General features: G+C 66.5%; 3 protein-coding genes across 8 annotated transcripts in view; 2 read left to right on the forward strand and 1 right to left on the reverse strand.

Annotated features, from left to right (window-relative positions):
* The window catches only part of BAHCC1 (BAH domain and coiled-coil containing 1), a 26,061-nt gene extending 23,654 nt beyond the window's left edge, over nucleotides 1-2,407 (reverse strand). The window contains exons 1-2 of one of the 2 annotated variants that reach the window (XM_083805099.1): nucleotides 2,216-2,407; nucleotides 622-925 (exon numbers count right to left, since the gene is read on the reverse strand). In XM_083805099.1, coding sequence (XP_083661225.1) covers nucleotides 622-796 — 175 coding nt within the window. In that variant the 5' untranslated portion in view covers nucleotides 797-925; nucleotides 2,216-2,407. The remainder of the gene's footprint in view (nucleotides 1-621; nucleotides 926-2,215) is intronic. The other variant, XM_083805100.1, reaches the window with a different exon arrangement.
* Nucleotides 2,328-7,225, forward strand: LOC310883839 (uncharacterized protein; the record flags this gene model as incomplete). Its single annotated transcript, XM_083804787.1, has 4 exons — nucleotides 2,328-2,428; nucleotides 3,715-3,819; nucleotides 4,442-4,691; nucleotides 6,546-7,225. 4 exons carry the CDS (start codon nucleotides 2,328-2,330, stop codon nucleotides 7,197-7,199), a joined length of 1,110 nt encoding a protein of 369 aa, XP_083660913.1. The 3' UTR covers nucleotides 7,200-7,225.
* Nucleotides 7,226-12,707: 5,482 nt separating this feature from the next.
* SLC38A10 (solute carrier family 38 member 10) overlaps nucleotides 12,708-23,518 on the forward strand; it is a 35,186-nt gene continuing 24,375 nt past the window's right edge. The window contains exons 1-6 of one of the 5 annotated variants that reach the window (XM_083805103.1): nucleotides 13,211-13,414; nucleotides 14,140-14,257; nucleotides 17,839-17,884; nucleotides 19,170-19,263; nucleotides 20,357-20,500; nucleotides 22,235-22,359. In XM_083805103.1, the coding sequence (XP_083661229.1) occupies nucleotides 13,310-13,414; nucleotides 14,140-14,257; nucleotides 17,839-17,884; nucleotides 19,170-19,263; nucleotides 20,357-20,500; nucleotides 22,235-22,359 (632 nt within the window). In that variant the 5' untranslated portion in view covers nucleotides 13,211-13,309. Of the gene's footprint in view, nucleotides 13,415-14,139; nucleotides 14,258-16,453; nucleotides 16,968-17,513; nucleotides 17,536-17,838; nucleotides 17,885-19,169; nucleotides 19,264-20,356; nucleotides 20,501-22,234; nucleotides 22,360-23,518 lie in introns of those variants that run through there. The other 4 variants (XM_083805102.1, XM_083805101.1, XM_083805104.1 and 1 more) reach the window with 4 other exon arrangements.

A 23,518-nucleotide genomic window follows, 5' to 3' on the forward strand; every position in this document is an offset into this window, starting at 1 on the left:
TAAAGCAGATATAATTTTATTAGTATTCACAGCTCATCAAGGCGCTGCCGCCGTGCGACGGAGAGAAAAACGCCGGCGGGGAGCGGGAGGCCCCGGGCGGCACCGGCTGAGCGCCGGATCCGGCCCCAGCTTCGTGCCCCCGAACCCGGCCCCGCTCCACGCACCCCGCTGGGACCCCCCCTGCTTTGCAGCCCCCCCCTGCAGCCCCGCACGGCCGCGGCCGAGCGCTCAGCACCGCACACAAAGCCGTGGCAGCCGGCGGGGCCGCACCGGGGATGCGCCGAGCCCGGCTCCGGTCCCGGGCACCGGCTGCAGCCGGTAACGGGAAGGTGGGAGCTGCAAAGCCGTCCTCCCCCCCGAGACGCGGGTGCAGGACCGGGTTTTATTTTATTTTTATTTATTTTTTTTTTTTCGCTGCACATAACGGCGCCGTTGTTCGCCCCGAGCGCGCTGCCTCGGCCCGGCGGGGGAGCAGCGCTGGCACGGGGCGGGGGGTCCCCGGGAGACGCCGCCGTGCGAGCGACCCCAATGCCTCCACCCGGAGCCCACCCCCCCACGCAGGATGCACCCCCCCGGCCCCCCCCGCCCCCCCCCTCAGCCCCCCAGCCCGGTGCCGCTGACCTGAGTGCGTGGCCATGGAGATGGGCGCGGGGAAGAACTTGGCGGGCTGGAAGTGGCCGGGGGGCTGCACGGTGCCGTGCGCCGAGCCCGAGACGCGCCCCGCGCCGTGCCGGTGCCCGAGGCCGCCCCGCTCCGCCAGCAGCCGCGGCGGGGGCGCGAAGTCGCGGCCGTCCATGCCGGGGCCGGGGGCAGGAGCCCGCCCGGGGGGGTCCCGGCGGCTGCTCGGCGATCCTCAGCGCCGCGGCGGGCCGGGCCGGGCGGCGTGCCGCGCTCGGGGCCGGGGCTGCCGGCTCATCGTCCGCTCCTGGAGCACGGGAGAGAAAAGCAGAGCGTGAGAGCGCGGCCAGGCCCCGCGGCAGCCCCGGTAACCCCCCCGGTCCCCCGGCACCGGGTCCCCCTTTTATTTTTTTTTTTATTTTTTTTTTTTTCGCATCACCCCCGGTGCACGGTCCCCCGGTTTCCCCACGCACCGTGCCCCCGGTTCCGCGGCGCCCGCTCCTCCCGGTGCTCGCTCCCCTCCGTTCCGCTCCCGTTTCCCCGCTCGGCGCCGCGGTTCCGCCGCCGCCGCCGCTCCCGGTGCGCGGCCGCCGCGCGGTTCCCCGGCCCCGCTCCGCGCCGGTGCCCGGCCGCCAACCCGCTCCTTCCTCCCGTTTTCCTGCCGCTCCCGGTGCCCGGCCGCTCGCTTCCCCGCCGCAACCCCCGGTGCCCGGCCCCGTTCTCCCCGCGGCTCCCGGTGCGCGGCCGCCGGCACCGCCGCTGTCCCGACGCGCGGCCCCGGCTCCCCCCGCTGCACGGCCCGGCCGCCCTCCGCGTCCCGGGCACGGCCCCCGGTGCTCGGGCCCCGGCCGCCCTCCGCCTCCTTCCCCGCCGCCGGGGCTCCGTTTCCCGTCCTCCCCCCGCCGCCTCCTTCCTTCCCCCGGCAGCCGCCGCCGCCGCCCGGGCCCCGTTCTCCCGGCCGCCGGAGAGGCCGCACAAAGCGGCGGCGGAGGCCGCCCGGTGCGCCGGGCCCGCGGGGGCATTGTTCTCGGCAGCGCCGGGACCGGCGGGCCCGATCCGGCGCGGGGTGCCCGCCGCCGCCGCCGCCTTCTCCGGGGCCGGGGCCGGGGCCGGGCCGCGGCGAACAAAGGGGAGCGGAGCGAGGAGCGCGGCCGGGGGCCCGCGGCCCCTCCCGGTGCCACCGAGCCGGGCCGGCGCCGTGCTGCGGGAGCGCTGCGGGGCTCCGGGCGGCATTGTCCGCGGGCGGCCCCCGGCCGGAGCGCCGGAGAGAGGAGCGAGCGCGCAGCCCCCGGGCGGCAGAGGTTTGTTTGTTTGTATTTTTTTATTTTGCGTGCGTGTGTGTTTTTTTTTTGTTAAAATTAAAAAAAAAAAAAAAAAGAGAAAAATTATAAAATAAAAAAAAACAAACACGAAAAAAATCGCATTTTTTTTAACGCGAAAAAATAAAAAATAAACCCCGAGAAGCGCAAAAAAATAATAATTAAAAAAAAAATCAGATCAGATCAAACCCGCTCCCCCCCCCCCCCCCCCCTCCAACCACCACCCCCCGGCAGCGCAAACAAAAAACCGCTCCGCGACCCAACTGCACGGCACTTACCGGAGGGGCGTTCCGCGCGCCGAGGGCACGGCGAGAGCGGCGCGGGGCGGCCCCGGCGGGGTGCGCACGGCGGCGGCGGCGGCGGAGCTCCGCCGGTCCCCGCGCACTGCCCATGCACCGGCTGCGCCTGCAGAAAGGGAGCGGGGGCCCCGCCGCGCCTCCCCGCCCGCCGCGCACTCCGCCGCGCGACGCGCCCCGCATGCTAATAAGCGCGTGCCGCGCGCGCGCCCCCTGATTGGCCGCCGCGCGGCGCTCGCGCCCCGCCGGCCTCCCCCCTCCCTCCTCCCTTCCCTCCCCCCCCCCTTCCTCTCCGCCCCCGCCCCCGCCGCGCCGGCAGCGCCGCCTCCCAATAGGCTGGCGGGGCGCCAGCCGCCTGCCAATCAGGGCGCGGCGGGGGTTGCGACGCGGCCCGGCGGCGCCGAATTCAAGCCCCGGCGGATGAATGGGGGGCCGCGCGCCGGGGCGCGCGCGCGCGCGCGCGCGCTCCAGGGGGCGCGCCGGCGCGCTCGGCCTCCCGGCCGGCGCGCGCGCGCGCGCTTGCCCGCCTCCTCGCCCTCCCCTCCCCTCCCCGCTCCGTGCGCTCCCGCGCGTGCGCCGTGCGGCGCGGCGTGGGGCTGCGTTGCAGCAGAGGTGCGGTGCGACCCCCCCCCCCCGCTGCAGCGCCCCCACCCGCGGCGCTGCGAAACGCGGCCCCCCCCAGCCCCCCCGCACCCCCCCCTTCCTGCCATCCCCCGCGCTGCGCACGGCGCCCCCGGGGGGGGGGGGGGTCGGGGAGCCCCTCTCAACCCCCCCCAAACCCCCTCCAACACCCCCCAGCCCCCCCCCCCCGCATTGCTCCCCCCGCCCCCAGGGGCTCCCCAGCCCACCCCAAGGCCGCGCGGGGACCCCCCCTCACCCTCACGACCCCCTCCCCCCGGCCCAGACCCCGCCCCCACCCGTGCCCACCCCCCTCCCGTCCCCTCTCCCTTTCTGCTCCCCCGCCCCGGCACTCCAAGGGTTAACCCCGCCGTTTTCCCCTCCCCCCTCCACTCCACCGCCCCCTCCCTTTCCCCGCTCGGACGCGCGCGCGCGCGCGCCGGCGCGGGGACCGGGGCGCGCGCGCGCGCGCTCTGCCGCCACCCCCCCCCCCCGCCACCCCGCGCTCCCCGCGCCGGCGGGGTGGCCGCTGATTGGCTGGCCGCCCGCCAGCCCGCTGCCAATCACGCAGTGTAAACAAGGCGCCGATTGGCCGCGCGCCAGCCCGCACCGCGCCGCCCGCCCGCCGCGCTCACTGGCCGCGCCGTTTCAAGGCCCCCCGCGGCCGCGCCATGAAAGGGGAAGGAGGCGGCGGCGGTTTCCAGGCCCCCCCCCCTCCCTCTTCCCCACTCCCCCCCCCCCCCACCGCCACCCCTCCCCTCCCCTCCCCGCTCCCGGGCGGACCCCGCGGCCCCGGGAGCGGCGCGGGGAGATCAAAGGCGGCGGGAGCGGGGAGCGGGCCGGGGCCGCGCCGGGAGCCGCAGGTCTGCGGGGGGGGGGGGGAGGGCAGGAGGGAGCTGCCGGGGGTACCGGGGCCGGGTCCTTCCCGCCGGGTTGGGCGGCGGAGGGAGCGTGGCGGGAGCGCTCGGGTAGGCGGCGGGGCCGGTGCGCGGCGGTGGGGCTCGGGGCTGGGGCTCGGGGCTGGGGCTCGGGGCTGGGGCTCGGGGCTGGGGCTCGGTGGGGTTCGGGGTTGGGGCTCGGTGGGGCTCGGGGCTGCTGCTGAGAGTAAAAGGACGGAGCTGGCCGAGAGCGCCGGGATGCGCCGGGAGAGCGCCGGGATGCGCCGGGATGCCGCGGCTCGGGGCTACCGGGCGGAGATCGCGTCGGGACGGAGTGCGGCACGGCCAGGACCCGGGCACCGGCACCGTAACGGGGACCGCCGGACACGGGGACCCGCAGACGGGGCACGGGGCGATGCCGCGGGGCCGCGCACCGGGGCCGCAGGAGCGAAACCCGCCGGGGGAACGGGCACGGGCACGGGCACGGGCAGCGCACGCGGCCCCGGCAGCTCCCGGTGCGGGGAGCCCCGGGCTCGCTCCTCCAGCCGGGCGGGGGGACGCGCTGGGAGCCCCCCGGGCAGGGTCTTGGGGTCCTTTCTCTTCCCTGCACGCTGTTATCCCATTAAAAAAAGAAAATAGAAAAAAAAGGAAAAAAAAAAAAACCACAAAAAGCAGATTTTTTGTTTCCTTCTCGGCTGTTTCTGCCCCGCAGTGCCGCTGCCGGAGCCCCGCAGGACGCTGCAGGACGGGGCCGGGCCTCATCCTGCCGGCCCCGCGCTGGGCTGCCGCCGCCACCGGGATCGTCCCCGCCTGGGAAGGGCCCGGCCGGGAGGAGCGGCACGGACAGCACCGGGCACGGCCACCGGGAGCAGCGCCGGGGCCGGGTACCGGAGCACCGGGTGCCCGCGAGCAGCGCGGTTGTTCGGGGCCGTCCCATTGTCCCGGCCGCCCCTCGCCGTGGGGTGAGTTACCACCGATTTATCGGCTGGGAAAAAATTAAAAATGAAGGAAAAAAATCCCAAACGCGATGGCCGGGCTCCCAGCGGCGCCGGGGGGCTCCCCGCACCAAGGTCGGGGACGTGCCGCCGAGCAGCCCCTGTGCTCTCGTACCGGCGAGGTCAGCAATGAAACGAACCCGGCCCGGTTAATTAAAGGGGTTTTAATAATGGGCACCAGCCCCGCGCATCCCTCCCGGTGCCCCCTGCATGGCTCAGGGCCTGGGACCCCCCCTCCTCGCCCCCGCCTTTGTCCGCACCCGGGGTGGCCCCGCGGGCACCGGAGACAAAGGGCGGCGGGAGGGGGCCTGGCGGGGCTGCCCTTTGTTGGGGCCGAGCCGAACCGGGCCGGGCGGCCCCGCGCTCCCTGCCCCACGGGAACAAAGGGGGCAGCCCCAGGGTGACCCCCCCGGCCCACACTCACCCAGCTCCAGGTGGGGAAAGCGTGGGGCTGGGGGCTCAGCACCGGCACGGAACGGGACAGAACGGGATGCACCGGGACCCAGCTCCTTTGTCCTCAGTCCCACCCGCAGCACGCGGTGCTGTGCGTCCTGGGGGGCTCAGCACGGCCGGGGGGGTGCAGGGCCCAGGCTGCTCCCCCATGGTGTGCGTGGCCGTGGCCATGCGGAGCCACCCCGAGCACCCAAGGGTGCTGCGTGGGGCTGTGCGGCAGGGGCACCCCGGGAACAGACATCGGGGGCAGCCAGGGAGCTGCGGTGCCTGCGTTGGCCCCGGGGCCCCGGTGCGGCCTCGTGGCTCCTCTGGCAGCCGCCCCGGCCTCGCGCCCTTCTCCCGGCACGGCAGCCTGCGGCCGTGCTGCCTGCCCCGCTCGAGCCGTGCGGTCGGCCAGGAGCAGGCGCCTGCTGTGGGTGTTCGGGTGTTTGGTGTTCTTTTTTTTAAAAAAAAAAAAATTGTTGTTGTCTTTTTGTTTTTCTTATTTATTTTTATTTTTTTTTATTTGTGTTTTGCTTTTCGTTTTGTTTTTCTGGAGGTTTTTTTTTTTTTCCCCCGGCTGGAACCCCCCCCCTTCAGCTGCCCAGGGCTTTGCAGCTCTGTGCGACCGAGGGGCAGCTTCGCAGGCGTGGAGGCTGTGAGCAGCTCCGCGCTGCCGGGCTGGTGCCGTGGGACCGGCCCCGTGCCCGAGGGGTGCCCCTGCCGCGCCGTAATCCCGTGGGTGCCTGACCTACACCGCCGGTGACGACACCCACGGCATTGCCAGCCTGCGGGCACGGTGCCCGCCGCGCCCTGCCTGGCTCCAGCCCCATCCCAGGTGAGCGGCCCCGCTGTGCCCCGGGCATGGGGACGTTGTTGCTACCGGCCTGGGGACGCTGCCGCTGGAGGGCCCTTGTCACCAAGCCCCCCGCCCAGAGCAGCCCCCGCGGGCTCCCGGTGGCTCCGCAGACTCCTCCGTGGGCTCACGCCGCTCTGCGCAAGCGGCACCCGAGGGTGTCACAGTCGGTGGCGGGGGTCACGGGGCCACCACGGTGGTGGCACGGCAGCAGCACCGCGAGTGCTGCGGGGCTGGGGCGTGCGGGTGTCCCCCGGTACCACGGTGGGGAGGAGGACGGGAGGACAGGGGGCACCCGCTGGGGCCGGAGCTGCCTGGGACCAGCGCCCTGTCCCTGTCCCGGAGCCAGGCCGGGTGTCCCCTGCCCCCACCGGGGGCCCGGCCCAGCCCCGTTGCTGCCCGGGAGGTGCTGGCAGCCGGCGGGGAGCGGAGGGCGGCCTGCCCCGGGCTCCCGGGAAAAAAAGGAAGCGACTTTCCTCCTGTTAAGCGCCCTGTTTTACCGGACGCGGGAATAACCGGGTTTCCTCACGCAGTCGCTGCTGCGATGCGAAAATCCCGCTGGAAATGTCTCGGAGCATCCCGTTAACGTCCCGTTTGGAGGTGCGGGTCCCGGTGTGGTAACGGCTCCGGTGACCAAAGTCATTACCGGGAGACTTCTCGGTACGGCACGGGCCGGGGGGGGAACACCCGGGCCCCTCCACAGCCCCGCGCACACCGGGGCCGGGGCACGGCACCCCGGGAGCGGCGCCTCCCCCCACGGAGCCGCCTCCTTTGTTCTCGCTCCCGGCCGGGGGAACGCACCGGTGCTTCCCCGCCGCCCCCCCGGGGCTGCCCCTGCTCCGCTGCCCGCGCGGCTCCCGGGAGCGGGCCGCAGGGCTCCGGTTGGGGCCGCGGGGGGGGGGAGGGGGGGAGCCCCCGCCGTGACCCCGCAGCCCCGGGGGCAGCCGGGAGCCGCCAGCAAGGGGGCGGGTGGCGGCGACCTGCCGGTACCGGGGGGGGGGGCTCTCTGCGAGCAGCCCCGCGGTGCTCGGGGCCGGCAGCCCCCGGGTAACCCCAGCGTGCACTGGGAACCCCGAGGGGACCCTCGCCCGGTCCCGAGGGATGCTCGGCGGGGCCGTTATCGGAGCGCGGCGCAGCCCCGGTGCCGGCCCCGTCCTCGGTACGAGCACAGCCCGGGGGCGGCCTGACCCGGGCAGGACCCCGGGGGGGGGGGGGGGGGGGGGGGGGGGGGGCACGGGGACCAAGGGCGGCCCCGCCCCGGCCCCGGCCCCGCTCCCCGCCGCCGCCCCCGGCCCTGCCCCGCGGTGGCGGCGCCGCGCGCACGTGGCCGGGCCGGGGCATCCCCGGCCGCCCCGCGCCGCCCCTCCCCCCGCGCGCCCATTGGCCCGCGCTGCCCCCTCCCGCGCTCCCATTGGCCCCGGCGCCCCGCACAAACAAAGGCCGGCGCCCGCGGGGGCTCCGCGCGCCGCCCTCATTGGCGGGGCCGCGGCGGGGGCGGGCGGGGCCAGGGCTGGGGCAAGCCCCGCCCCTCCCCCTCGCCGCGTGCCTTAAAAGGAGCGGGGCGGGGCGGGGCGGCGCGCGCCCATTCATGCGCGCGGGGCGGGGGCGGGCCCAGCGCGGCGCGCGCTGCGGGGGGGCGGGGCCCGGCGGGGCCCGTGGCCAGGTGGGGGCGCGCGTGGGGGGGGGGGTCCCGCGTGGAGTGGGGGTCCCGTGGGGTGGGGGGAGGCTTACGGGGGGGAGGGGGTCCGTGGGTGCTGCGCCTCGTGCGGGGCGGGGGCGCGTGGCCGGGGGTCGTGCACGCGCCGCGCGGGAGCGAGCGTGGCCGCGCTCACGCGGGTGCGCGCCCCGTCGCCCCACGCGCGTGCTCGCCCCCCGATCGCTGCCGCGGGGGTGCCCCAAGGGCGCCCGCGGGTCTCGCACGGACGCGCGTGGGTGGCCGCGGGCAGCGCTCAGACCCACGCGTGCAGCAGGCGCGGCCCCACGCGCGGGGCTCGGCCCGGTGCCGGGGTTTCCTTTCCCCAGCCCCGCCCGCAGCCTCCCGGTGCTGCCGCCCCCACGCAGCAAGGCCCCCACGCACCGGAGCCCGCCGGCGCCCAAGCTCCCCGCAGCCTTCGCTCGCCCCGGTCCTGGTGGGGTCCCCCCGGTGGGGACATCGGGGTGACACGGGGGGACGTCGGGATGACGCTGGAGGGATGTTGGGGTGACAGCGGGGGGACATCGGGGTGACCCCATGGGGATGCTGCAGCCTCGCTGCCCCCCTCCCCGGCCGGTTTGCGCTGTTGGACTCGCGCCGCTTCCCTCCCGGATAAATAGCCTGGATAAATGGGGTCCCTCTCCTCCGTTTTCCTAATGGTGCCCATAAATTTATTTACATTTCCAAGCTGCCAGGTACTCGCATGACACACGGCGTCTTCCAGCCCGCGCCGGAGATATGGATTGAACTTTAGTCTCCGAGCAATTAAGGTGCCTGAAACTGCACTTCATTAATGGTTGTTATGCAATAAAACCGATAAAACTGCCCTTATTTGCATATAAAAACGCAATTTGTTTTAATTTATGTTTTTAAATACTTGCCGTCTTCTTCCCGGGCTCTGCCAAGCATCTGTCTTCGGGGTGGACACGGTCGCGAGGAGCAGGCGGCCCTGGCTGCTCCGTGGTGCTGGGGATGGGACCAGGGTGTCCCCGCGTGTGTCTGCCCCGGACTGCGGGCACCGATGGGCCCCGCGCCGCTGTTCCCCCGCCGCAGCAAAACCCAGCGGCCTGGGAAGGGGCTCCCAGTCCCGCACCATTGAGGACCCCCAGGACCCTGCACTGGGATCCCCACCCCGTCCGTGCCCCGCGTTCTGCTCCTCGTCCTGCGGAAGGTGCCCGGGCTGGGAGACGGGGCAGGATCTGGCCCTGGAGGGCAGGAACCCCCTGGAGGAGGTGCTGCAGAGGGAGCTGGGCTGGGGGAGGCCAGAGCTGGACGCAGAGCTGCCAGCGAGGGGACCAAGACCAGCACCGGGGGACTTTGTGCCCAGACCAGCACCAGCCACGAGGACGGGGACCAGGGCAGCTGTGGGGAGCTGCTGCCCCCGCATCGCACCGGGGAAGGCGACAGGAGCCGTGTTCCTGGGGCAACATCACCGACTGCAACGTCAGAGCTGCCTCTTGGCACAAGCACGCGTGTGCACATGCAAACACACGCGTGTGCACGGGGCCGCGCGCGCCCCGCACTGAGCGGCGCAGGACAAAGGCTCTGCCCCTGCCCCGCCAGCAGCTCGGGACCTCCCGGGGATTTTTGTCCTCTCACAAAACCAGAGCGAGATCCCGAGCTGCCCTGAGCTGCCTTTACTAATGAGGGTAATTGCAGCTGCCGGCAGCCCCCCGGGACCTGATTATTCTCCTGGTGGGAGGGATGGGGGCTGCAGGGGCCCGGCAGATCCCCCCCGGGGACGGAGCCGTGGGCTCAGCTCCCAGGCTCTCCCCGGGCCTCCCTCCTGCTGCTCGGAGCCGTGCCCACGGTGCCAGCCCCTGGGGAGGCAGCATGAGGCTGGGGGGTCCCCAGTGCCACCCCCCTGTCCCTGTCCCCGTGTTGGGGACGTCCCAGCCTGCTCCCGGTGCGGTGACAAACGGCTTCAGCGCTTTCTGCCCCGGATGGGCACAAAGGCTGCAGGAGGGGATGGGGAGAGGATGGGGCAGGCGCTGCTTGGGGCAGGACAAATAAATAAAAGGCGGCAGAGGAGGAAGGAGCAGCAGCACGCGGCGGCCACTGCAATATCGGGCGGTTATTGTGAGCCATAAATATATCGGAGACCTCTGGGCCGGCGGTAATTGCCCTTCACGGGGCGGCCCCGCCGAGCCCCCTGCACAGCGGCCCCCTCGGCTTCGCTCCCTTTTATTCCATGTTTGTCCGCTTTATTTCACCTCCGCAGCCCTTTTCTGCTTGCTGCACGGCACCCTGTAGATTTTGGGGTGGTCGCCCTCGTCCCCCCACCAAAGCATGCAAGGACGCAGGGGAGGAGCAGCTCCGGGAGCTGCCGGTGGCCCCCGCCAGCCCCCGCCGTTCGGTAGCCGGGCGCTGACGGGTCGCAGGTGAGCGGCTGCAGGCGGTGGGATCCCAGCGGGGTCGGGGACACGGCGACTGGAAACATGTCGTCCTGGGGGCCGGGGGGGCGGGTGAGCCCTGGGTGAGCGGCCGGGGCCACATCCTGCACCCCGCGGCCGAGCCGCTGCGCCCCGGGGTGGTGAGCGAGCGGTGCCGGTGTGGCCGTGCCCTCTGCTCTGCCCCTTTTGCTAGGAGGGAGAATGGAGTTCTGGGCCTCAGCTGGGCTTTAAAACTCGCCTCAGGAGGGGCTGCTTTGCAAAGCAAAAATCAAGGAGAAAAGAGAGGAAAAAAATCAGGGAGAAAAGAGAAACACGGAAAGGGGCAGGAGAGATGGAAGCACCCAGGGCCATCAGCGCCCTGAACCCCCCCCCAGAAAGCCCCCAGGGCCAGGGGCTCAGCTCGCCCAGCACCCCAGGGATGGACACAGCGTGGGGACGGAGCTGAGCCTCCCAATGCTCCCCCCAGGGCCCACCAGGACGTCCCGGTGCCCCGCGGGTCCCGCCTGGGGATGGGGACAGGGGGGACGGGGACACCAGTGACAGGGACAACAGTGACACGGGTGGGGCATTGCTGGGATGGGTCAGGGTCCCCGTGGGGTCCCCGTCCCGTGGGGTCCCCGTCCCCGTCCCGCAGCGCGGGGGCTCGCGGGCGGCCGGTGTTCGGCGCTCGCCGTGCTCGTGGCTGCCGGCGGCCGTTCAGCAGGCGGAGGAGCCACCTGAGCCCTTTTTTCTGCCAGCGTTGAGTTAGGGGCCGTGTAAAACTAATTGGATAAACATGATTTCCCCTCTAACTCGCTGCAGATGTCTCCTCGGCGCAGGAACAAGGTGAGCTCCCCTTCCCAGGCAGGCGGGAGGCTGCTGCGGGTGCCTGGGGGGGGGGCTGTGCCCCCCGGTGGGTGCTGTGCCCCCCGGTGGGTGCTGTGCCCGCTCGGGTGGGGGATGCCTGGTGCCAGCCCCACGCCTGGGGACAGGGGGGGACGGGAATCCCCCAGAGCCGGGGCCACGGCGGCGCTTCTGCTCCCAGAGGGGTGGAGACGGTTTGGGAAGCGGGGGTCCCACGTCCAGGTCCCTCATCCCATGTCCCTGTACCACGTCCCATATTCAGGTCACACACCCCATGTCCCTGTAGCATGTCCCACATCCTTGTATCATGTCCCGTGTTCCTGTACCACATCCCATATGCAGGTCCCACATCCCGGTCCCACGTCCCATGTCCAAATCCCATATCCCATGTCCCTGTACCACATCCCATGTCCAGGTCCCACGTCCCATTTCCCTGTACCACACCTCATACGCAGATCCCACATCCCACATCCAGGTCCCACGTCCCACGTCTGGGTGCTGCAGCCCCCCCCCCGTGACCCCAAGCCAAGCCCTCGGCACCGTAGGGAGAGGGGACGCAGGGGACCCGTCCCGTCGGGTCCCCTCCCCGCCCGGCAGCCTTAAACCAGAGCAGGACGCTGGGGACGTGGAGAGGGGCAACCCCACGGTGCTGCTGGGACCTTCGCTGGCCCCGCATCTCCCGTGGGTGTTCCTGGCCCCGTGGGGCTGAGCCGATGCCTTGGGGACGGCGTGGAGCTGCGGGGACACCAGGCCTCCCTGCACCCAGCCCCACGGTGCCCCAGCCCCACGGATCCCCAGCCCCACAGTGCCCCAGCCCCACGACACCGCTGGCCCCTGCCCTGGCACAGCCCCAGGACCCCGCTGGCAGCACGGACAGCGACAACCCCGATCCCCCCCCCCAAAAAAAAGTCCTGCCCAGGACCCGGCGCTGCCTCAGGCAGCAGCAGGCACCGAAAACGCAGCCGGCACTGGGGCTCCAGCCCCGGTAGCACCTGGAGGGAATTAGGCAGGCGCGCTCCACCTCCCCGCGAACCTTTTGTAGAGCAAATTCTTGCGGTTACCCATTGCAATTGCTGCAAATTATACGAGCGCCGCGCGCTCGGTTCCATGGGAACGTTGGCTCGCGCCGCTCTGACCTGCCACCGCTCCTGCGGGCGCGAGGCCGCCCGCTGCGGGGGCGTCCCTTCGGTTTTCCCCCTCTCCGAGGGCCCACCCTGGGGCTTTGGGGGCTTTGGGGGGGGCTCCGGGTGTGCCCCCAGCCCCTGCGAGCCCCTGCGAACCCCGGGGGGGGGGGTTTGGGGGTCCCGGCCACGGGGCTGCCCTCGGTGGGGAGCGTTGGCCTGGATCTGAGCGCCAGCCCTGCTGTGCGCATGGGGCACACGACGGGCAGGTGCACGCCCAGGTGTGCACACGTGTGTGTGCACGAGCACACGAGGAGGGCAGGGGCCGGGCAAAGGCAGCGCTTGGGGTGTTGCTGCATGGGTGTGCAGGGGTGTGTGTGTGTGTGCACGGGGGGGTGCAGGGGTGTGTGTGTGCAGGGGGGGTGTGCACATGTGTATTTGTGTGTGTGTGCGCATGGGTGTGCACGCACGTGTGCAGGTGTGCACGCTTGGGTGTGTGCATGGGTGTGCGGGTGTGTGCACACACGTGCATGCGTGTACACTCGTGTGCATGCATGTGCACGCATTTAACCCCCTGTGTGAGGCTCTCAGGTGCCAGCCCGGGGCAGGCCCCCCCCCTTCTTGTCCCCCCTATCCCTTGGGGTGACACTGGTGGGGCTTTGCCCCAGGCTGGGGCCTGATGGGGGGGTCCCCAGCCCGCTGCCCTCCGCCTGGGGCTCTGCAGGGGCTGCGGGGGTCCCGTCCCGTCCCGTCCCGGTGCCCTTTGGGGTCCCACAGACCGGGGGGGGGTCACGGCCCCCCCTTTTCCCCCCGGCTCCGCATTGACTTCTGCATTTTGGGGCAGGGGGAGGAAGGGGCAGCCCCGGGACGGCCTCACACAGCCCCCAGCACGCCCAGGATCGGGCCCTTGGCCGGGGGCGGCTCGGGGGGGGCTCAGGGGGGTCTCACCGCCCCTCCGAGTCCTCCCAGGAGCAGCGTGCTCGGTCCTCCGAGGCGGCTAGAGCGCCGCCGGAAGCGCCAGCGGAGCAGCGGAAGCCGGAAGTGCCGCTGTGGCCGGTGCCGGCGGTGGGGCGGGGCGGGGGCGCTGCCGCCATGGCGGGCGGCTGAGGGCGGGCGGCGGGGCCGGGACGGGCCGGGCCCTGCGGGGGGGCGGGGAGGGGAGGGGCAGCGCGGGGCCCTGCGGGGGCGGCAGCTCCGGTACCGGGCCCTACCGGACGGGGAGGGGGGGAGGGGTCCCGGTGCGGGCCATGGCGGCGGCGGCGGCGCCGGGCTCCAACTGGGGCCTGATCATGAACGTGGTGAACAGCATCGTGGGCGTCAGCGTGCTCACCGTGCCCTTCTGCTTCCGCCAGGTCGGTGAGCCGCCCGCCGGGCCGCCGGTACCGGGCGGCGGGGAGGGGCCGGGCCCTGCCCCCGGTGGTAGCGCTGGGGGAGGCCCCGGGCCGGGCCTGCAGGTGCCGGCTGAGCCCCGCGGGGGGGGTGGGGGGGGAGCTGCACCGGGACTGACCCAGCCCGTGGGCAGCCGGTGGTGAGCCTGGATCTGTCTTGAGCCTCCCGTTAAAAACCGGTGGGTAACGGAACCCCCGTCCCCCACCCCGCCCCGGTGCCCCCCCGTTGGGCTGCAGGCGGGCACGGCGGGGGTGGGCGGCTTGGCACCGGGCCGGGCACCGTGCCCGCGGTGCGAGGGGGGCCGACAGGTAACCGCGGGGCAGAGGCCGGGCCCCGGGACCTGCAGCGACCCCGGTGCTTTGCAGGGACTCGTGAGACCCGCGGAGCACCGGGAGGTCTCACGGATCTCTGGGGGGTCACCGGGAGGACCTGGGGGGGGCCTCGGGGCCGTGGTCGGCCTGGCTGGGTGCCCCGGGAGCAGGTGGGCAGGCGGCCGCGTCGCCCTCGGGCTGCGGGAAGGCAAATGGGGCCCGGGGCTGGCCGAGGGGAGCCCCCGGGGCAGGGCAGGAGCGGGGCTGGAGGCGTCCGGGGGGGGGGGTCTGGAGGTGGCTGGGGTCTGCCTGAAGCCGTCGCTGAACTTTTTCCATCTCTGCTTGTTCCCCCCCCCCCCCAACCCCTGCCCTTTCAGTGCGGCATCGTCCTGGGAGCCCTGCTGCTGGTGTTCTGCTCGTGGATGACCCACCAGTCCTGCATGTTCCTGGTGAAATCGGCCAACCTCAGCAAGCGCAGGACCTACCCCGGCCTCGGTGAGAGCTGGCGGCTTCGGGGCTTGGCTTTTACTTACTTATTTATTTTATTTTTATTTTTTGTTTAAACTGTGGTTTTACTTTGACCCCCTCGTTTGCAGCTCTCGGCCTGGTGCCGTTGGCACGCCAGACGGGTTCCCGGGGTAGTTTTCCAGTCTGCGTTTTGTTCCTCCCATCGGCCTCTGTCCCCGAGGGGGCAATACGAGGGTTTAATCCCGCTCCTGGCAGCGAGGTTGACGGGCACCGAATTGTTTTGACTCGGCGGGGCAGGGGGGGGGGGAAGGGGGTGGGGGGACACGGCGCTGACTGATCAAAACCCAAGTTTTTCGGGAGCCGGCGCAGCGGGTGCCTGCTGTCAATTTTTCGGTCTCGACACAAAAGCCGCGAGCTCCCCCCCCCCAGCACGCGGCCGAGGACATCGGGTCCTGCCAGCAGCGCGCCTGGCACGGAGCTCCGGCCGCCCGGCTCTGCGCTGGGAGCGTTTGTGGCAGCGCAGGGGGAGCCGGGGGGGTTGGGAGGGGAGGAACCGTGCGAGCTTCCAAGTGGCCGAGAAAATAGAAACATCTGCAGGGTTTGTGGGGGGGGAGGTTGGCAGCGCCCGCCAGCCCTCTGTGCCTCGGCTCCTCTGCGCCGGCGCCAGCGCCAGCCTCTGGTTGTGGCCTCTCTGCCTTGACGCGGGGGGCAGGAGGGGGTGGTTGGGTCGGAGCCCTCTCGGCCGGTGTAAAACCGCAGGAAAAACGTTCTTTTACTTGGTTTCTCGTTGTTTTTTTTTTTGGGGGGGGGGGGGCGGGGGGGAGTAGAGAGCTGGGTGGCAGTGCCGATGGGGAAAGAGTTAACGAGCTGCGTGGCTCGGGGTGCCCGACGTGCCTGGCTTCTGCCGGGCTTTATCTGCTGGGAACCAAACAGGTTAAAAACCGCCGTGGCCTCCAAGGCCGTGCCTCTGGTCGCGGAGGGAAAGCCCAGCCAGCGCGGGGCCCTCAGGTAGCCCAGCCCGCGCCGCCTCCGCGCGGCCAGCCTTTGTGCGCCGCTTCCCCTCGCCCGAGCACAGCGAGTCCCCTGCGCCTTGGAGCCTCTCCCAGAAGAAGAAGGGATCCTCGGCGCTTTCAGAGCCAAGGGGCTCGGGTACGGGGAGGCCGGCGACGCTTCCGAGCTTCCTGGCACCTCCTGGCAGGCTGAAAGAAGCGCCTCGCCTCCCTCCCCGCGCGCTGGGAGAGGTGCCACGGGGCGCGGGCAGGGGGGGAGGGATGGTGCCGGGAGGAAAAGGCAGCGCTCCTGCGCCGCATCCTAATGCGCCGAGGCCGGGCAGCTCCACACAGGCGGCCTTTGTCACCGCCCGCCCGCGCCCCGGTACAGCTGCGAGAGGTCCTGGCAGCCCCCGCGGCCGATTCCGTGGGAGGCTTTGGCAGCGCCGAGGGATGGAGGAGAAGTTTTTGCAGATGAACGTCGGGCGCTCAGGCCCTTCCGGAGGAGCGCTGGGAGCCGGGGTACGGCCACAAAGGAGCCGGGCTGGTGCCGAGCCCGGGCGTCCTCACCCCGCATCGCTGCCGCGCTGGGCCGGCTGGGAGGAGGAGAAGCAGCTTGGGCAGCTCCCCGCAGCACCGAGTGCCCGAATGCAGGTTGCTCGTTGCAGCGACCACAATTAAAAAAGGGGTTTCTCTGATTACCGAGCGGGTTCGGCTCTGCCCGGCTTGTCGGGCACAGAGATCCCAGCCCGAGGATGCGTGACCTTACAGCACCTTCAGCCCGGAGAAGAGGCGGCTCGGGGGCAACCTTATCGCTCTCTGTAGGTACCTCAAAGGAGGCTGCAGCGAGGTGGGGGTTTGTTCTCCCACGTGCCCGGTGACAGGACAAGGGGGAATGGGCTAAAGCTGCACCAGGGGAGGTTTAGGTTGGATATTAGAGAGAACTTCTTTACTGAAAGGGTTGTGAGGTGTTGGGATAGGCTGCCCGGGGAGGTGGTGGAGTCACCATCCCTGGAGGTCCTCAAAAGACGTTTAGATGTAGAGCTCGGTGATATGGTTTAGTGGAGGGTTTGTTGTGTTAGGTCAGAGGTTGGACTGGGTGATCTTGGAGGTCTCTTCCAACCAAGACGATTCTGTGATTCTGTGAACATATTTTATAGCTGCCGTCTCCGTCCTCTCTGAGAAGATAAAGGGCCCAATTCTTCCGTTGCCCCCAAACGGGGACGTCTGACCGAGCGGCTGAAGGCCTGCCCTCGTCACAGCGCCGAGGAGAGGAGGCAGGTTGGCTGCTCCCAGCAGCGAGCCCGGGCTGTGGCCGGCAGCCGTGGTTGTTGCCCAGAGGTACCCGAGTTTGGGAGCCGTGAGAAAGGAGCCCCGGGGATCAGTGCCGCAGCAGCAGGCGCTCTGGAATCTGCACCGGCCCCCGGGGGGGACGTTTCATCTCCTGCTGCTTCCTCTCCCTCGCGCCAGCCCCGCGGAGCTGGTCGCTGTTGCTGCGAGCTCCTGGAGGCGACGGGAGCCGGGGGCTGCTCCTCGTGCCCCGGTGGTGGCCGTGCCGCCCCGCCTCGCCTCGCGCTGTCGCCTATTTCCAGCGCCGCCCCTCGCGGCGGCTCCGCTTTGTTTTTCTGCTGCGCTCTCCTGCTGAGCCTTTTCTTTTTTTTCTTTTTTTTTTTTTTTTCTCCTCCTGCGGGGGAACATGTTGTCTCCTGAATTTTTAACTCGAGCCGAGTCCGGAGAAACCATCGATTGTAAGTTAATGTTTAAAATAACAGGGGGCGCTTCCAGGAGCGAATGAAGTTGCGTTCTGGCGGGCGCTGGGGATCCGCTCTGCACCTTGGGGGAGACAAAGGGGAACCCAGGGGGGGGCTCGCGCTGGGCCTCTGCAGTGACACGGGCGGGCAGTGCGGTCTCCGCTTGGAACCGGAGGCCTCAATTCCCATTCTACCCAGTGAGATAGATCTAAAAATACGTGCGGAGGTTTCTTGGCTTTTTCTTTTTAAGAAAAAAAACAATGGTTTGAAGAGCAGGGATCGTTTTCTGCTACGGCCCCAGTATGGGAGGGGGAGCGAAGTGTTGGCAGCAGCCCTTTGGTGTGGGCTGCGAGCGCAGGGTGTTCTGGGCGTGGGGTTGAACGTTCTGGGCACCGAAATCAGCTCTCCCATCCAGCAGCGTCAGGCGGCTCGGTTAGAGTGGGAAGATAAAAATAAAACGGGGAGTTTGATTGAAATTTTGCACTGCAGTCGCTTCTCGCCACACAGCATCTTCGACGTGCGCATTTTCTCCGCCGCGCTGACTTCCCTTTAATGGTTGCCATGTGTGAGTGCTGCTTCGCGCTCCTTTTTTTAAAAATAGAATGGGGAAGGGAAAAAATAAGGAAAAATAACCTGCTTTCTGCCTTCCCCTCGTCTTTTTTCCCCGTCTGATGTGGTTTTCGATTTGTGGAGGGCATGTCTGAGAAGGAAAATGGGAGGGTGGGCAAGGCAAACTAGCCCCAAAACCCAACCCTGGCGGGTTGCTGCCCTCTGTCACTGTTATTGCTGAATTTCTGACCGATGTGTGCCGTGTTCTGGACCTTCCCTGCATTAACTGCAACTTTTTTTTTTCTTCCTCTTATGCCAGCATTTCACGCCTATGGAAAAGCAGGAAAAATGTTGGTGGAAACAAGGTAATCTGTTAATTAAAGTTTGAACGGCTCGGCTCTCTTTCCTGAAGCACGCTCCCATGCCTCCCGTGGCCTCGCTGTGCTCGTTTCCCGTGCTGCTGCCTCCCCTGCTCCCAGAAGTCCTCCTTGGCAGCTAGAACTTGGACAAGAAAGTAAGCGAGGTGCCCGAGCACGGCCCGTGTGCTTCGCCCTCAGTGTGTTGCACCCGCTCCTGAGCTTGTGAGCTCCTCCCCTGCTCTGCTGCGGGCTGGGAAATCACGGGCACGTCGCTCGTGGCTGTTTTCCAGGGCTGAGATCCTTGCCAAGATTGCCGTGAGCTAGCAGGAGGGTTTGCTACCTCGGATCCTCCCTCTGGCTTCCCGGAGCCGCCCGCTCCTCGCAGCGGTGCCGCCTTGCCCCGCGGGGCCCTGGGTGCTGGGAAGTGCCCTGCGGTAGGGGGCCCCCCCCCGGACGACCCCGACAAAAAATCGACCCCAGGAAATCCCATGCAGCAGGAAATCCCTCTCAGGTGTTGTTCAGCAGCCCCGTCAGGCGATGGGGTGTTGTTACCGTGCTGCTTTTTCCAGAAGAGTTTCTCTGGTGGAGGCATCTTGCGCTCTGGCCGGGCTCTGGTGCCCTCTCTTCCTCTGATCCCTGCTGCAGAGCACTAAAAATACGCAGAATCTTTCTCAAATGTTGCTCGTCCACGCAGGCAGTTGCTGTAATTGCCCCAGGGATGTCGTGTAGGTGGATGGAGTTGGGTTTGTTTCGCTGGGGATGCCAGCAGCGGGTGGCCTGCCCCTCACGAACCCGAGGGTAAATTGCCGTGCTCCCTCCGCTCCGGCAGCCGCAGGGCTCCCCCCGATGCACACACCGCTCGTGCGGCCGTGAGAGGCAGCGCGCAGCCCCCTGCGTCCCTGTGGATGGAGAAGCTGCTGCACTGCTGGTTGCCAAACGCGTTTTCAGGGTGGGTTCAGCAAAATTTGGGGGTTATCTCCATTTACGTGCCGGAAAGTTGAGTTGAGTTTGGGCGTGGACGTGCTTCAGAGCAAGGCACGCTGAGGCTGCTTCCCCACTGGAGACAAGCGAGCAACCGGCTGCACGGATTTTAAGGCACTTTACAGGTTCTCTGTTTGCTGTTTCCCTGTAAATCCTCCGGAAGCTTCTTGGGAGAGCGTGGGAGGGTTTTGAGCCACCTGCGGCTGTCGTGGTTGGGCGCAGAGCGAGGCCCCCGAGACCTCGCCTGTGCCGGAGCTGCACTCCAGGGCTCCTGCTTCAGCCTCCTAACCTCCGTCCTGTTGTTTTGCAGCATGATCGGGCTGATGCTGGGAACTTGCATTGCTTTCTATGTTGTCATTGGTGACTTGGGGTCCAACTTCTTTGCTCGGCTGCTCGGATTCCAGGTAAATAAACCCTCGCTGCGCTGCCTCTCCTGTGCAGGCGGCGGGCCCGGCTCCCTCGCACCGAGCCGTGCGCGCTCAGCAGGCCACGGGCTGCTGTGGGGTCATCTCCCGGCAGGCTGTAGCGGCACACCTTGTGAGCAGAGCGTTTCCTTAGGATCATGTTGGTTGGAAAAGACCTCTTAGGATCATCAAGTCTGACCGTTTTGCTCTGTGAGGTCCTGGAAGCTCAGGCGTATGGCAGTCAGATGTGCCAACCCCCCAGTAAGGCACTGCCAACAAAATGAATCCTTTTAGCATTGCTACCTCTTAATTCTGAAGCAGGTTCGTGAAGGAGATAACTCCCCCTGCCCCAATTCTCGCCCCTACCAGGCGGTGACAGCCAGTTCCTCCGTCTGTGCTCACCCCTTTGCAGCCCCCTGCTTCAAGAGGAATTTTTGCCCTTTTCCCTCGATGTTTCAATGGCCAAAGCCACGGAGCACCTGCCTGCTCTCGGAGATGAAATCTGCCCTGGGGCAGCCCCGGTGTTGGTGCTGGAGGCTCGAGCAGCCCCCAGGGCCGGCGTAAGGGCTGTGTGGGGGAGCGGAGCGGGGCTTTGGCGGGGCCGTTATCTGCTCCGCCTGCTGCTGCTAAGCTCTGATTAAGGGGCTGTGAAGTTAAAAAGATGCGTTGTGGCTGCGGCCAAATTAGGTATTAAATATTTCCGAGCGTTTCAGAGCGTTCTGCTATAATAAATACCACTGTGAGGTTTTGATTAATTTTCTGGATCAGAATTTTCAAGACTTCAATCTCCTAGTTCCCGAGTAAGTTCCGTTTTTATTTAATTGCACGAAATTGCTCAAATGGCTTGCGCTGGATTAGCATTTAAAGCTCCCCCCTCCCCGTATTTCCACTTCGGGGTGGACCTGTCACGCACGGTGTGGAGCAACAGTGTCACCCAGTGACTGCGCGAGCTCATCACAGACCTGGCTGTGGAAGGGGCAGGCGTTCAGCATCAGATCTTTAAACCCCTGCAGAATCACGGGCGGGAGTTACTTTGCTGCTGCGGTGGGGTATTTCGAGCGTGCTTCAGTTCTTCCCGCTGGTCCCTTTCCAGGTGTCTGGCAGCTTCCGCATAGTCCTGCTCTTCGCCGTCTCCTTGTGCATTGTGCTTCCCCTGAGCCTGCAGAGGAACATGATGGCCTCCATCCAGTCGTTCAGCGCCATGGCGCTCATCTTCTACACCGTGTTCATGTTCGTGGTGGGTATCGGTGCTGGGAATGCTGTTTTCCCAGCGGGCTACCGCAGATGTTCCCGGTCGAGCCCTGCTGGGACAGCCTGCAGGTGCAGGGCTCAAGTTTAACGTGTCCTTCCTGATAAATAGCGCTGAGAGCGCCCGGCGTAACGACCGGGCCGCGTCACTTGGGCTCGTGAGGGCAGGAGCACACCGAGCAGGAGCTGGCCAGCAGCTCCGCGTGCTTACAAGCCCTATGGATTGCGGTGACCAAACCGAACTGTGGTTTGTTCTCCTGTTGGTATCGCGTAGTTTAGGGCTCTGAAGTTTAAATGGGAGGATGGGAGATGTGGGGGGGGAAAAGCGCCTGGAAGCAGGAGGGCTTTTATCGAATGTTAGTGTTTTGCCTTGAAATCTCAGCGCTTGTAATCTGTCGCAGGAGGGCAGTTCCCGTTAGGAACAAACGCATGGCCTTCAAGCTTTTTGCAGCTGAGGGTCGTGACTTTGTTAAACACCACCACTTCTGTTTCTTGTGCACTGAAAGCTTCGTAAACTCTCAGCCCTGGTACATGGGCGTATATCCGTTCATGGATTTTTCTAGAAGCATTCTCCTTTACTGAGATAAATGGATTCTTGACCATTTAGATCAAGTAGAGTAAGTGGAGGGTTATCCAAAGCTCGCTCTGTTTGGCTTGGCCAAGCTTCGTTATGCAGCAGCATTTACTGAGAGGTGGGGACTTTACGTGCCTTGTAATGACTTCAGTTCGCGCTCCGTGGGTGCTCATGCAGCTTGATCTTGGAGCCCCAGCCCGATCTGCCCCAAATTTCAGTCCTGGAAGAGCTGAAACAAAAGAAAGAAATAGGAAGGAGTGGAAATTCCTTGTATTTTTTTTTTTTTTAGTGGGCTGGGCTGTGTCACACTTCTGAGTTTGCCTCTGTAACGAGTCTGGAAACTGTAAATGAGTGTTGTACAAAACTACTGTGTTCCAGAAGCTGTGCCTTTAAGAAAACCACAACATTTCATGAGACTTGGCTGCACTAAAACATAATCTCTGGGGATTAGAAAACCCCCATTCAGGCGATATTATAAACAGGCATTCAGACATATTTACCTTCTGTTTCCTGTGCAACCCAATGCCTGCCAGCTTCCCTGTCAATGGCCAAAGAGCTCCCCTGGCCTCAACTGGGTGCCTCACTCCCCTTTTTCCGTGAAATTTATCCTTGTCTTCAGTAAACCGGTGGTGTTAAGTGGTTCTGGAGTAGCGCTGGGCAGGTGGGGTCCTTTTTAAGGAACTTTCGTCTCTCCCTGTTGTACAGGATCTCCAAGGCAAACGTTGCTTCTCGTTTGGATTTAAAAAACCGTTTTGTTTTTTTATTAAAAAATAAAGTGCAAAAGAAATGCTGGGAACAATAACTCTCACAGCTAGATGTGTCAGTGGAAATCGTCCTACCCTGGTGCGTGCTGTCATGTCTGATGGCATCAAACGGGGGGGGATTGCCATATATCTTGTAAAATACACCCAGGATCCGTGGTGGCAAGGGGCCTACTGAGGCTGCCGTGAGAGTTATTCAAGCGGGTGGGAGGGGCAGGGGGCTGGGGAATTTGTCCGACAGAGCTCAGGCCGTGGTAGGCAGCGCGAGCTGTTCTCCCCGAGCTGCCACGTGCTGCCTTTTATCCCAGCGCTGGCGTTTTCTGCCAGTCTGGGGCTGGAGCTTAACCCCTTTTCTTTCCTTGACCCCTTCTCTTTCTCTCGGCTGCAGATCGTGCTGTCGTCCTTCAAGCACGGCCTCTTCAGCGGGCAGTGGCTGCAGCGAGTTAGCTACACGCGCTGGGAGGGCATCTTCCGCTGCATCCCCATCTTCGGCATGTCTTTTGCCTGCCAGTCGTAAGTACCTGCCCTTCCCTTCTGGCAGCTGCGGTGTGTGATGCGTCTTTGTGAGGGCAGGGGGGTCGTGAGGGATAGATGCCGTCCGGTTTTCTTTTTTTATTTCGATCAAAATATCTTACAGCCCACTGAAGTTCAGCATCTCATTCGGTCGTGACCCTTCTGTTCCCTGGGCGGGGGAGGGAGTTGGATTTCACGTGGGAGTTACTGTGCTTGGGCAACGTAAGAACGTTTGGGCCAAACGGATCCTCAGTGCAGCGCACGGGTCCTCGGTAACGCACGTTGCTTCTGGTGCAGCCACATAAGTGGTGAATTTCCCCCATTCCTTGGAGGAAATGACTTAGTGCCAGGGAAGGCGGCGGGGCTGCGGGGCTCCTGACGGCCACAGGGCCCCGTGCGGGGCAGCGTGCGCTTGCGGCTGCTCTCTGCCCCCCTCAATCTTTGAGAACACTCAGCAGATCCCAGAGCCGCTGACCTGGGATAGCTGTTTGCGTGTTCGCAGTTACCTGCTTTCAGTGAGGGTTTCCGCTGGCACGCGGGAGGCCCTGGTGGCAGAGCAGGCTATTTTCGTGCTTCTAACGGCATTACCTTCTGCACCAAAATGGCAAGTGAGCAATACGTGCTTGGCCAGAATAGTAACAGACTTTAAATAGAAGTGTAAATCCAAACGTGGACACGGAAAAGACCATCCTCATTTGGAAGGCTGGCAGAGTTGGGCTTTCCCCCCTGTAGTTCTAGCAAATGGGTAGCATGCCAGCAGTAAATGAATGTGACAGATAAAATTTGTTCAGACTGCTGTGTTTACACCCACACGCAGGATCCAAATCATCATTTTCCACTTATCGGCTCTCTTGGCAGCTTGGTTCCTACCCGAGCACGCTCCAGTCTTGCTGTTTAATGTCTCCATTACAACCGGCGAAGGGAGTTGTATTCTTTTACAGCTTTACCTTGTTAACATCTTAGAATTTTTAAATTCCAAATTTTTTCTCGTGGTAGCTACACGGCACCCAGCACGGTTTTGCTGGGAGTTGGGAACACGGGGAAATCATTTGCTCTGGACCAGTGCGCACGTACCTAAATACAGGCTCCATCACAGCTCTCGCGTGGCAAGCCAAACCTAAAGCTGTGTGTTTTGTCCAAGCATCAGGGCAATAACCTG

This window comes from Anser anser, assembly GCF_964211835.1.
Source record: "Anser anser genome assembly, chromosome: 19".
Lineage (NCBI taxonomy): Eukaryota > Metazoa > Chordata > Aves > Anseriformes > Anatidae > Anser > Anser anser.